We start from the raw sequence: 14,375 nt of genomic DNA, 5'->3' as shown, positions 1-14,375 counted from the left end.
TTGACTTTAAAATGTTGCTATACAGAAGATACATTTTTATTTATGCCAGTAAACATCATCAGGGAAGAGATGCCACTGCAAGATGAAGGGGAAGTTACTTTTATTAAAGATTACAAAGGGACATGAATTTTAAAAAATAAAAATGTGCACAGAAAATCCCTTTATAATAAATACGGCAATATTTCATCAAAAATAAGAATGGACAACTTTGATTTCATGGTTATTTTAATATTTTTTTGTTTTTGAGGGGATTTCATGGTACTAGACAATATTTACCTCTAAATTATGCGAGATTTACTTCTATAGAATTTATTTTCAGTGTCTAAAAATCCAATGCATTGAAGGCAGATTAGTGCCATTTGGTGGGAGAAATAAAGAAAATCAGAAGTAATAGAATGGAATAACCATGTATAGCCCTAAATATATGATATACATTGTTACGGCCTCAGCCTTATGGGTGTTGCTTGTGTATTTTTGTGTGCGTGTTTGTTTCTTCTAATTGGGGTTTCTTTCTGAATGTGTTCTCCGCCCTTGCGCACCTGTGGCCCGTTGCTCTGATGGCTCGTGCTGAGCATATAAGTGGAGTGTGAAGGAGGGTGAGACACGCAACGGTGAACTGTGCGCGTCATGATGCCTAGCCGCTGATCAACTCAAGCTGTGTTCCTTGTATTGAGCTACTATTTTGTTCTATTTGTTAGTGTTTATGTCTATGTTGACTTTAGTGTAGAGTAAATGTGTGTTACATGTGGAGAGAGAAAAATTGAGAGACGTGAGTTTGTGCAGTCATTTATTAGTCTTAAATGTTTTAAACTGCTCTTTGCCTTGCGTCTCCTTTTATGTTGCTGAACCCTTTCGAAACGAGCATTTTAACAACAGGGGTTCGTAACATAAATGGGGGCTCGTCCGGCATTTGTCGTCCAGGGTCTGTGTCTGAGTAGTAGTAATTTGATTGATCTAATTTGATTCAGGTGATCCATATTCTCTGGTTAGAAAGAGTAAGCCAGCGGAGCTGTGCTTAGCGTCAGTCCTGACGACAGTTTACTGTTTGTTTTTCTTTATTATTTTAGTTTGTTGTTTTGGAGGTATTCCGGGGGAGAGAGCGATCTCTTAATCGGTACCCTCTGAAGATTAGGTAGGGTATAGTTAGATGAATGGGTAGGTAGGTCCAGAGAGTGTTTTATTATCCTGATTGCTTTTGCGTATTCTTTTCTTTAAAGATGGCAAAGTTTGAGTTAAACCAATTTATAGATCAACCTAATGTTGAGGTATTAGAGACATGTCAAAAAAATGATTTGTCAACATTATGAGATTTCTATATCTACGTAAAGCAGAGTTAAAAGCTTGTTTAGTGGCTGGTTTGATTACTAAGGGGGTATTTCCTTCTGAGACTGTTCCAGCAGCGGAGTTGGCGGCACCAGCTGCAGGAAGTTCGCCCTTACGTGTGTTAAGTGGTGTTCCAGTGACTGGGGCTGGCGCGGAGGTACGTCCGTCTTTCTCAATGCCTAGGTTCGAACCTCTTTCGCTTTCCACCGAAGAATCACCAGGTAGGCCTGTCGCGATAATTAAATAACCGTCTGATCGCGATTATTTGATCTAACCGCGATTGTTTCAGACAACCGCGATTATTGCGCTCTTTTATAGGCCTAGGGCACAAGGGGGAGAGTCATGGACCAAAATAAATAGACAAGCACTAATTACGTTTTCCCGCAATATATTCAAAGTCATCTGAATTAAGCCATACCTTAATGTGAGGGACAGTAGTATATTTACATTGTTAAATTAAAGTTCACAAACTCGTCTGCAGCTGTCAATCATTCCGTTCAGCATTCAAACAGCGTGCGTCGTCCGGTTACGACAGGATACACGGTAAAACTTTCTCCAATGTGACATTGACGTTATAATGCTTGATCTGTAGATAAAGGGCTATGGATTTGCATAAAATGACCTTATTTTGCTGGAGTTTTTTGCTGTTTCTAGATGACTTGCTTGCTACCGTGTGCCTACACAGCACAAAGACTATGAATTGGCATCAGATGCACAATAACTGGCGTTTAAAACTGTGAAGAAACAAATGATCAATAAACTGTTGGACTGATATACACTAGGATTTGTGCCCTCTACATTTCTTCGCTTTGTGCCGTGAACTTTTAAATGCGCACCTGTGCAGCGCTGCGCACTGTGACTCCATGTTGCATTAAGCACATCATTCTGCACCCACGATGCGCATACGCGCTGTGTTCCGCTCTGTTTTGAAGCGTATGATATTATCATGGTTTGTGCACATTTGTTTTTATTAACATGTTTAGATTTTATTAAATTACTGTGCAGATGTTTTCAAAAATTACTTTTTGCTGCTGATTTATACACTCACGAAGTTTAATAAACAAATTATCATAGCTATTGAATATATTTATTTAATATTTAAAGGTGTTAACTGTAATCTTACACTGCAAAATGATAACTTACAAAGGATTAAATTCATCACAATTATTTAATGAATGAAGCACAAAGCCCTAAAACAGACAATTAATCGGCATGATCGCCAAAGCCCTAACACAGACAATTAATCGGCAAAGCCCTAAAACTGACAATTAATCGGCATAACCGCAATTATTTTTTAGACAATTAATCGTCAGCCAAATTTCATAATCGTGACAGGCCTATCACCAGGTTTGCATTTAGATTTACGTTTAAAGATACGTTTAGCACGGTTACAATAAGAAACTCAGGATAGAGCTCAGGTGAGACAAGATGATTTGAAGCATCAGATTGAAATGTACCGAATTGATGCTGAAACGAAAGTGCGACTGCGAGAGCTAGAGGTGCTGGCTGCTCCAGTACCTAAAAAAATCTATTGTTAAAACATCTAGTCTGGAGAGTAATTTCGAGACACCGGCTGGTCCATCAACTTCGGGTATTAATTCTGTGCCGTCTGATACTGCATCTGAGTTTGTAGCGCCGTTTTCAACACATTTTGATGTGGCTAAAAATATCTCTATTGTTCCACCCTTCCGTGAGAAGGAAGTTGAAGCGTATTTTCAGGCGTTTGAAAGAGTTGCGGTTGCATTAAGATGGTCAAACGAGGTTTGGGCACTAATGTTACAATGTAAACTATCAGGTAAGGCACAAGAGGTGTGTGCATCTCTCTCGTTAGAGGAAAGCATGCAGTACGATGCCGTGAAAACTGCAATTTTACGAGCATATGAATTAGTTCCTGAGCACTATCGACAGCGATTTCGTACCACGAAAAAAGGTACGTCTCAAACTTATGTCGAATTCGTTTGCGAAAAGGGCATCTTATTTGATCGGTGGATCAAAGCGTGCAAGGTAACTGATTATAATTCGTTGCGAGAACTGGTGCTAATCGAAGAGTTTAAAAACTGTGTTCCAGAACATACTGCGTTGTACTTAAACGAACAAAGTCAGCACGGTACAACAGGCTGCTGTGTTAGCTGACGAGTATGCATTAATGCACAAAACTGTGTTTTTTAAGGGGTTCGTCTGAGTCTGGGGGTTCCTCATTAAAAGAGAATGAAAATCTTTCTGATTCGAGAATTAAATGGGTTCCTACCAGTCTGAAGTCTAATAGAAAGTGCGGTTACTGTCATAAAATGGGACATATTATGGCGGAGTGTCGTATTTTAAAACCTAAACGAGCGACAAGATTCCTCATCTTTTCACCCTCGAGGTTCTGTGTTAGTGAAAACTTTGTCTTCGTTGATTTCAGTTTCTCCTGCGACCCCTGATAGCTGTTTTCAGCCTTTCATGTTCGATGGATTTGTGTCGTTAAATGAGAAGGTCGAAAGCTGAAAACCTGTAAGCATTCTCCGTGACACTGGAGGGTCTCAGTCCTTTGTATTATCAGATATTCTGGATTTTTGTGCTGACTCGGTGCAGGGTATTGAAATGGGTTTTGTGCCTGTTCCGCTTCATCGCGTATACGTTTCTTCTGATTTAGCATCTGGGTGTTTTGAGGTTGCAGTTCGTCCCTCTTTACCTGTAAAAGGTGTTGATTTTATCATGGGAAATGACATAGCTGGAGGTAAGGTAATGCCGGTAGTGCAAGTGGTTGATGTCCCGTGTAATGATTCGCAGGCTGATGCACTTGGTCAAAATTTGCCAAATGTGTTTAGTGCTGTTGTGACGCGAGCACAAGCGAATCGTGACATTCAGGAAATTGATACTCTCATAATTACTTTTATTTAGATTTTCTGTTTGGATAGATTTAGACATTATCAAAGACTACTGTACTTTATCGTGGTTGATTTGTAGACTGTACCCCAAAAAACTGCTCTGTATTTTAGTGCTTCCCATCACAAGTGTGACTTTTCTTTTTCTTTTTTTACACCATTTAGCCTTTTTAAGTACAGTATAAAATAAAAATATTAAATGCTTTTATTTTTATATTATACTAAAATATTATTTAAAATGGTCATCTAAAACATATCTAAAATACCTTTAGCATTACTCTAATCTAATGGAACTCACCTGTTCATGTGAGAGAGTCTCCATTTTAACAGCTGTACCCTCCAGCCCTATGACTCCGCCCATAGAGGCGGAGCTTTGTCTACGACTGCCCTTTAGCTCCTCCCTCAACTCCGCATCCATCTCCGCCTCCTCACGGGCATCTTTGTTACTCTCCTCTAAATGTTTCATGAGCACAGCGACCACAACATTCACCAGCACAAACTGTGCCACCAGCACAAATGTCACAAAGTACAGAGGTGACAAAAGCGGAAGGTAACTCAGACATTTGTCATTTTTACATTCCCGCAGGGTATCCTAGACACACACAGAAACAGAAATTGTGAGTTCTGCCAAGCTCAAAAAGTCCTGATAATGTACTGTATGTGGGCAACAAATAATCTGACAACCAATTAAGAGCTAACATTAAACATTCGGCATTCTCTAATCAGGTATTTATAACATGCAGCCGGAATATTTTTCATGGTTTGCAAAATACCTTCATGATTCCGTTCCAGTTGTCTCCCGTGGAAATGCGGAACAGAGTGAGGAATGCCATGCCGAAGTTCTGAAATGTAGCATGCCGGCTCAAACCCTCACATGGGCTCTCCTCAGTGCATTCTGATTTAAAAATAATTAATTTTAATACTTCACCTCAAAAATGCATTTATTTGTTTTATGCAACAACATACACTACCATTCAAAGCATGGGCTCTGTAGGATTTTTGTGTACTTTTATTCATGCAAGGACAATTTAAATTGATTAAAAGTGACAGTACAGACTCAAGATTTCAAATACATGCTGTTCTATTGAACTTTCAATTCATCAGAAACCTGAAAAACATAAATAATCTCGAGCAGCAAATCAGCATATTAGAATGATTTCTGAAGGATCACGTGACACTGAAGAATGGAGTAATGATGCTTTGCCATCAGAGGAATAAATTACATTTTAAAATCTATTAAAATAGAAAATAGTTATTTACAGTACCACTATTTTTACATAATTTTTTGATCAAATAAATGCAGCCTTGGGGAGAATTCTTTCAAAAACAGTTAAAAAGTCTTATCAACCCCACATATTTGAACGGCAGTGTATGATAACAGGAAATGAAAGGTATACCGACCAAGTTTGCCAAAGAGTTCAACTCCCAGTGCCGCATAGATGAAGAACAGCAGCATAAAAAGCAGACCCAGATTACCAACCTAGAGAACCAGAACATCACCAGAATAAAGCCACATACAGTAAGGAATCTATGAAGTACTGTAATTCCACAATATAAATAACAAAAGATATAGCACAAACATATGAACGCACTGACCTGCGGTAAAGCTTGAACTACTGTATCCAGAAGAGATCTCATTCCTGTCGCCATCTTCAACAGCTTCAACACTGAAAGGGAATTTTACTGTATATTACAATTCATTCCTATTTTAATCATTGAAATCTCTTTTCAACATTGCTTGCCATTAACCCTCACTGTCCTTAAACATCTGTTAGCACAATATAAAAAGAATACACTACCATTCAAAATGACTATTTAGGGTCTCTAAGATGTTTTAATGCTTTTGAAAGTAGTCTCTTATGCTCACCAAGGCTGTATTAATTTGATCAAAAATACAGTAAAACCGTAATATTTATTTTCAGTATCATTACCCCAGTCGTCAGTTTCACATGATCCTTCAGAAATCATTCTAATATGCTGATTTGCTGCTCAAAAAACATTTCTTATTATCAATGTTGAAAACAGGTGGGCAGCTTAATATTTTTGTGAAAATAAAAAAATCAATGTAATTTTTTTTAACAGAAAGTAAAAAAAAACATTATAAATGTCTTTAATGTCACTTTTAAAAGTTAAATGTGTCCTTGCTGAATACAATTATTAATTTAATTCTTAAAAAAGATCTTATGGACCCAACATTTTTGTATGGTAGTGTAAATAAAACGTTCTACATTTCCCATTTTTATTAGAGGAGCAAGAAAATCTGGAAACAACTTCTCGCTCTTGACACATCTAAGGCATTGCTTTATTTCTCATCCGTCATGGCAGGCATGTGCGTGTCTTTGTGCATTTGTTACCTCTGGCAATGCGCAGAACTCTCATGATGCGTATGATAGTTGGGTTGATGGGTAGAGAGGCATTCAGGTCAATTTCCTCAAGTGTGATGCCCATGATGGAGAGAAGAACAATTGCCAAGTCTAACTGATTCCACCTGACAGAAGAAAGACAGAAACACAAAATGAGATGAAGGTCCTGTGAAACCATTTAATATTCTTGGAAAGCGCTACACTTGACCATTAGAGATTGCCTGAGGAAAGGTCTTTCTTTAACATTGAAATTTCAAGCTTAAAGGGCCACAGAACATGAATGACAATGGAAGACAATATTAGCATCCAGTATTTTTAAATTATAAAATGGAATTAACTTAGGGACTTTCTGGCCTCTTACTCTGTGTCAACGTCACAGGATGTTTCACAGTGGTGTCTCATAATTATTCATGAGAAGACCTTGTCTCATTATTATTCATGACACCATGCGACATTTCTCTATGATAGGCACTTAAAACAGTGAGTTGATACTATAGTGGAACATGGATCGCAGGCTTTCAATCAATGACTGACACTTGAAATATTTGTGTGTAACTATCATCTCATTTCATTGAAACAAGACGCAGTTTCATTACAGACACCATCCGTCTTTAATTTAAAATCAGACTACTTATAACTGTGAATCCGTGTCACAGAATAACAATCTCCAAAGTTAGGGTGCATTAGCAAGGATGCATTACATTGATCAAAAGTAGGGACATTTACATTGTTACAAAAAAAATTCTTCAAATAAATGCTGTTCTGTTTAACTTTCCATTCAAAGAACGCTAAAAATGTATCACTGTTTTCAACATTGATAATAATAAGAAATATTTCTTAAGCAGCAAATCAGCATATTTCTTAAGGATCATGTGACACTGAAGACTGCAGTAATGATGCTGAAAATCAGCTTTGTCATCAGGAATAAATTATATTTTAAAATATATATATAAAAAAGGTACTTTAAATTTAAATTGTAATATTATTCCACAATAGTACTGGTTTTACTGTATTTTTGATAAAACAAAACCCATACTTTTGAACAGTAGTGCATATTATTGCATTCAGTTATAGCAGTTCTGAACTGCAACACGCCATTAAAGTGAAATTAAACTGACTGCAGTTGTTTTCTCCTCACTTCTGTTATGAGAACAGACCCATGCTGAAATGTCAATTTAACAAAACTACTAACCAGTGAAAGATATCGCATCTCTGCATTATGTCCTCAAGAGGGAGCCTTACCTCTCTTTGAAAAATCTCCTAAAGCCAAAGGCAACCAGTTTCAGCACAGCCTCGATCACAAAGACCAGCGTGAAGACATAGTTACAGTATTTCAGACCTTCATCAAGATACTGAGAAGCACAGACATAAACAGTGACAGTCAGACACCTGGAATATTAAACTCTGAATTAAACATGAAATCAGAATTGACCATTTTATTGATATGATCCTGGTCTTATAATGAATAATCCATTAGTGCATGTTATTCTGTTATAAATATTTCATCAAAATGTAATAACTTGCTCTGCCTCTGAAACAACATTTTTCTTTTCGGTTGACATCACCAAGCCCTTTTATTTTTCAACCCTTCCCCTGGCCTGATGTCATTAGGTGTGTTCAACTTCATTCAGCGCTGCACAGACAGATTGGTTAGAAATAGGATAGAAATTTATTCCGGTTAGAAATGTTGTCTGACTTGAGAGAGAGCCGAGGTCACGTCACTGTGATGTACGGCATCAAAGCACAGTCTGATGACGACACGCTGCTCCACGATTGGCCGGATTCTACGATGACATTGTGTTTATTCTGACACCTTCTGTTCTGCTATTGGTCAGAAACTCTTTTTATGTAACCATGTTATATTTTGTCATATTTATCAAAATAACACTGATAAAAATATATAAACCCACATTATTGGTATTTAAATAGTATAGGCTTATTTTGAACTTTATTCTTGTACAGATGGCGTCGTATTAAGCAGCGGGGCTTGACATTAACACCAACCCGCCGAATGCAGGTGGATTTCAGCAGTGGTGTGTAACGCAGTCACTCCTACTTGCCACTTTGGCGGGTTGAATTTTATATATAATATATACATTTTTCAATTGTAGTCTTTTAAAAAGGAATCTGCAATGTGGTGCAAAAATAAAAAATAAAGATTTTTCGATGCATATCAATACTGGAATATCTGAAACGCTTCCAATAATCACTTTCCGCAGAATAGAAACACAATACCAGTTGCACTTTCTCGCTCTCTTAATCATTCCCGCAGATTTTGTGTTCACACTCAAAGTGTGTGTGCATTAATCGCCTCTCAGTGCTAAATTTAGTTTTTTTTCCTGCTGCTTATTGCGCTTAAACTGTTAAATAATAATGTCACAGAATAATGTCAAAATGGCGGTCTTGGCTAGAATTCACATAAACACAGTCAGTTATGTTTTAAGTGAACAAACAGTTGAGAAAGAAAACGCATGTGTAACAGTATAATGGATCCGTGCATCAGGTCCTAAAGTGACAGCAGCCTAATATACCTGCTGCCTAATTATGAGATAATATTAAAAAATCTATATGGCAGTTTATCTGTCAATCTCAAATCATGTCAAAATTGTGGCCAGTTAAAATGCTGAGTGGCTAGTAAATTTGGAAAACCACAAGTCACAGTGACTGGTAAGCAAAAAAGTTAATGTCAAGCCCTGTTAAGCAGTATATGAAAAGTGTTTCTGTTTGAACCATCTGTGTATTTGACAAATATTGCATCTAATCAGCATCGTCTGTGATAAAGTATGCAAACGCCACGCGAGCATCGCAATGGCAAGCAGAAAGTGTCTGACTTGACGTCTCCGTTTTCAACTCCTCCCCGGCACCTCTCGCCGATCGGTCTGCGCAGTCGAACACACCTAAACTGTAATGTAACTCCCACTTTTCATAATCCAATCAATTCCAGATGCATAAAATCATGTCTCACCCTATATTTGTTTCTCATTAGAATACGGTTTCACTCTGAAATGCGTCTGATTACGGAAGTAAAGTGGATGTGAACCAGTGCTGTTATTGTTAACTAAAACCAAAACTAAAAATACTAAAAGTTATTTATGTTAATTGAAATGAACATAAATAAACTTATTTCATTTCAGTTAGTTGTGAGGGAACAAATTCTAATTTTCATTTAAAGCTGAAATAAAAAACTAATAAAATTACTAAAACATACATCAAAATGACTAAAATAAAAATAATAAAACTAATTAAAAATATCAACAAATACTAAGGTAGTATAGTAATGATAAAAGACTGAAAACTAAAATAAGTAAAATACTAAAAAAGACTAAAATAACACTGGGGTGGCCGTATGTTGACTTAAACATGAAATGCTAAAATACTGTTAGCATGTTTGCAAACAGGCTTTTGTTAACCTATTGCTCATGTCATTGCCCCGCAGAAGCGGTGTGTGTGTAATCCGCCAAACCTTGGGTTGTCTGTAGTGCTCCATTGACATTGTAAGGACATTAATGGCGATGATGATGGTGATGAAGAGGTCCAGATAATGACTAGTGCAGAGCGTGTGAATATAGAGGCGTGTTGGAGAGTAGTCTGCATAGTAAGGTCTCTGCATGGCCTCTACAAGACAAAACACACACACACACACACACACACACACACACACACACACACACACACACACACACACACACACACACGGAGAACAATAGAGCACCTTCATTAGGGTGTATTCAGGTCATTCAGGTACTTGCACACATACACACACATGCTGTGAACATCCACGGTGAACATTTTATGTTTAAAATTGTCCATTTTGCAATACAGCTTTGATGTTAATATTCACAAGATATGCAACGTTTCATTGAGATAACACAAAGGCAGGATGTGTGTTGTTAGTGTACTCACTGTATAGGCTACTTTGTTGTCCCTGTCAAACACAAGCACACTGACCCAGTTTTGTCTGGCCAGTAAATTGCTAACGTAGCAGTGTGTGTGTGTGTGTTTGTGTGTAATCACAGTTTGCAAACAGTCGAGTCATCTGAGGGATGTTATAAATGTCCAGCCGAGCATCCCCTCACATCCATCACCGCTCAAGACTGCTCAAGGTGTCTTTGAGAGAAGCTTTGTGTGCATTTAAGAAAGAGGCAGAGCAAGCGAGGTCTTGAGACAGCTAGCTAAGTCACTTTCCAGTTCAGTACTGTGGCGGTCCCATGGTACAGTGATGGTCTTTGATATATACCACAGTACTGTGAGTAATGCTTACTCATCTAAAACTCAGGGTTGCCAGGGTGTTGATATGTAGTTGCTCTAAATGGCTTTTTTCATGGGCTTTCTGGGTTGTTGTTATGCAGCTGCTTACTGTCCCAAAGTAGGCAAACATTCTGTCCCCTAAATGTGGCTTTGGTCCCTATATGTAATATGTAAGAAAGTTCTAGCTATTGTTTAAAATTTTCCCCATTGTTTACATATCTTGTTACCAGACACTAGTAAAACTACTAAAGCACAGGATTAAAGTGGGATTTGAGGCAACAGTAAATGTTTTTACTCTCACTATTGTGTCTCTTGTCTAATTAAATGCTGGTTATGTGGTTTTGAAGTCAAGCAAAGTCAAAGGGCTTTTGAAGAACACGTCTGTGGAAATCAATACTAATTGTCTATTTCACAAGCTTAATACACACGACAGCAATCAAACTGTACTGTGCTGACCATGTGTGATGCAATAAAATTACAAGCAATGAAACCAGTCTGTTTCATGCTAGTTTTTACCAGTGACAAGCCACAACATATTTTGTTGCTCTCTGCTCCAGGGAATATTTAAGTGGCAAAAAAGTACAAAAACGGCCCAAAATCCATTTAGTTGTTTCGTTCTGAATTTCGCTTTCAGTGACAGGAGGAAAATGGCTGACGTTTTGTTGCATTGTCCCATTATGACACAGTCTGCAAAAAACACACACTCACTCCTGCGTTTCTTCTCCATGCGCTTCTTTCTCTTTTCCTCTCTCCGTCTGGCCTCCTCTTCCTCTTGGTCTTGTCTACACTTGTGGAAGTTCTCGACCACCACGCCTACAAACATGTTCAGCACGAAGAAGCTGACGATCAGCAGGAAGGAGATGAAGTACAGAAGCATCCAGGGATTATGATTCCTTATGGGCTACAAAGAGAGAAGAAAGAAGAACAGAGAAATCATTTAGATATAAGAAGATGACATCAATCAAATAGGTGCAATTGTAATAAAAGGAAATATTCATGTGTACACTTTTTTTGTTCAATTAAGCCTGGAATTTTTCATTCTATTCTTTTATGGAAATGCTGGAGATAGCTCTTGCCTTTTATTTTGCTGCATTTAAGTAATTAAACTTACTAATTCAGGTCCCTGACAACAATTTTCAGGAATTGAAAAATGCAGGTAATAAGACTTAAAGTCCCCCTGTGGTGAAAATCAAGTTTTTAATGTTGTTTATATGTGTATGTGGTGTTTTTAATGTGCTTTAAGACAAACCATGTGTGAAGTCATAAGTCAACACCATTGCAGAGTATTTTTCCTTAAAACTGCAGTGTCAAAGACAGTCTCAAAAACGCTGTTTAAAATCAATCGCTGACGTCACAAACTACCTTGTAAACAATCAGGTCAAGGTGTGATCGTCAACCAGTGGATCTCTGAGCTGGTGTGAGTGAGTGGAGACGGGGCTAATTTGCATATTCATAGAACAGCGTATACTAAATGAGGCAAGGGTGTAGAGTTACATTCAAGCTATTTTAAGGCATGAAGGAAAAACGTTTAAATATGTCATTTTGGTGATCAAAGATGAGTTTTGAAGGATACAATTATTGACTACAGGGGGATTTTAATGTTTTCACTCATCTGTACATTAATTAATGTTAATTTTGATGCTTCTAAAAAAGAATCTGTCTGCTCCTGTTTCCAAAAGCATGTTTCTTCACAGCTTGATGCTTGATCGTCTCCTTGCATTCATAATTACTTTAGTTTGGTCATGTCATGTACCAATATAAATGAATAATTTTCAGATAGTCAGAATATTATACCAGCTGTCTTTGTTGGTTAAACATTAATTAAGTTTATTTTTAAGACTAAAACTAACTAAATGTTGTAGATTTGTGTTTAAAATAAAACTTAAAAAATTAAAATAACTGTTTTGTATCTTAATATTTTTGTGGGAACTGTGATACAATTTTTAAGATTCTTTAATGAATAGTAAGTTTGAAAGAACAATATTTGAAATAGAAATCTTTTGTAACATTATAAATACCTTTACTGTCAACTTTGATCAATTTAATACAACTTTTCTGAATAAAAGTATTAAACTCTTTAAAATATAGTACAAATATTTAAACAGTAATATAATTCCATAATAGTTTCTCTGAAATCAAGTCTTATTATCTTACATTATTTTTTATTTTATTATAAAGTAAATTTATCTATCTACTAAAAACAAGACAAAAATACTAATGAAGTATGAATACAATTATTATTATTATTTTATTTTTTTGCATTTTAAAGTGAAGGCACCCTTATTTGAATTTCTAAAAACTTGAATAGTGGCTTGACAGCAATCAGCATAAACATGATGCATGCATAATTTTCATAAAAATTTCTATGCACATAAAAGTAATTACAAGTTGCATTCCCTATAAAATGTAAATGGGGAAACCTGTCAGGAGGAAAAGAAAGTGGAGAGAAAGAAGCCCATCAGCAAGAAATCAAAGACATGAAAATGTGACAGGAAGAAAGTGCAGAATGCAATGCAAACGCTGTACTTGTCTTATTGTATATGCAAAACAATTGGTATTTTTAACCACACAAAAAGATTAAGGACACTACATAAACCAGTTGTGTTGAGTCTGTTGGACTGAATGTTTCTGTCTATGTGTGTGTGAGTATAAGAGCTCTCAGTGGAATTAAATGATGAATGTTCTGTGTCTCCTCCTCAACCTGCTCATTTTGGTGTCCTCCACTGTATTTTTATCCCTCTCTCCCTTTTTTCTCCAGTTCAGAGCTGAATTAATCAAACACTCACTTTACCTAAAGCCTGCTGCTGCCTTTTGTGATTGTGTCACTTGAGCTTGTGTGGGAAAAAAAGAAGTAAACTCCTGGTGCCAGTGTTTTCTTTTCTCATAAAAGACAGATTCAGAGTAAGGCGTAAGTGTTTCCACATTGAGTAGAGTTATCTGAAGAATGCACACACACACACACACGCACACGCACACACACACACACACACACACACACACACACACACACACACACCTGTTTGTCCACAGCCACGGCATCTAAGCCATCGTACATGATGCTGACCCAACCATCTTTAGATGACAGGACAAACAATGACATCAGTGCCTGCAAAACAGAGATAAAATGGATTCATGTAAATAAGAGAATATTACTGCATCATTGTCAACAATATGAATATCTGTAAAATATTAAGGGGAAGGTGAGATGAAAAGAATTCTGCTCAGTTGAAGGCTACTGCACAGCAAAAAATGTGGGGTTTTTTTGGGGAAAAAAATCTAAACGTACTAAATTTACTTGAGAAGCAAGCAACACTTATTTATAGAATTTATACTGAATTAAGTTTTTCCTCTTGATTGTTTTTTCTTGTTTTAAACATAATCTATTTGTGTTGTTTCTAATTAAACTAAGAAACGTATAATTTTTTTTACAAACTGGCAATGTGTCCGATCAAGGAAAATTTACATTTACCCCCTTATTGAATATTAAAACTTTATTTATTAAAAAATTTGTAAGCATATTGCATAGTTGTGCTTTTATTTGTAATAACGCAATGAAACATGCCAAATTGTGCAG

The 14,375-nt window shown here is 36.8% G+C and overlaps 1 protein-coding gene across 1 annotated transcript in view; it reads right to left on the bottom strand.

Annotated features, from left to right (window-relative positions):
- The window catches only part of cacna1hb (calcium channel, voltage-dependent, T type, alpha 1H subunit b), a 105,251-nt gene that overhangs the window by 9,137 nt on the left and 81,739 nt on the right, over nucleotides 1-14,375 (bottom strand). The window contains exons 23-31 of the mRNA XM_081362348.1: nucleotides 13,818-13,907; nucleotides 11,510-11,702; nucleotides 10,017-10,168; nucleotides 7,796-7,905; nucleotides 6,545-6,678; nucleotides 5,787-5,857; nucleotides 5,592-5,670; nucleotides 4,964-5,085; nucleotides 4,489-4,782 (exon numbers count right to left, since the gene is read on the bottom strand). Coding sequence (XP_081218474.1) covers nucleotides 4,489-4,782; nucleotides 4,964-5,085; nucleotides 5,592-5,670; nucleotides 5,787-5,857; nucleotides 6,545-6,678; nucleotides 7,796-7,905; nucleotides 10,017-10,168; nucleotides 11,510-11,702; nucleotides 13,818-13,907 — 1,245 coding nt within the window. The remainder of the gene's footprint in view (nucleotides 1-4,488; nucleotides 4,783-4,963; nucleotides 5,086-5,591; nucleotides 5,671-5,786; nucleotides 5,858-6,544; nucleotides 6,679-7,795; nucleotides 7,906-10,016; nucleotides 10,169-11,509; nucleotides 11,703-13,817; nucleotides 13,908-14,375) is intronic.

Source organism: Scardinius erythrophthalmus (assembly GCF_964197995.2).
Source record: "Scardinius erythrophthalmus genome assembly, chromosome: 3".
Taxonomy (NCBI): domain Eukaryota; kingdom Metazoa; phylum Chordata; class Actinopteri; order Cypriniformes; family Leuciscidae; genus Scardinius; species Scardinius erythrophthalmus.
The sequence above is the reverse complement of the archived record's forward strand: the minus strand, read 5'-3'. Positions and strand labels throughout refer to the sequence as shown.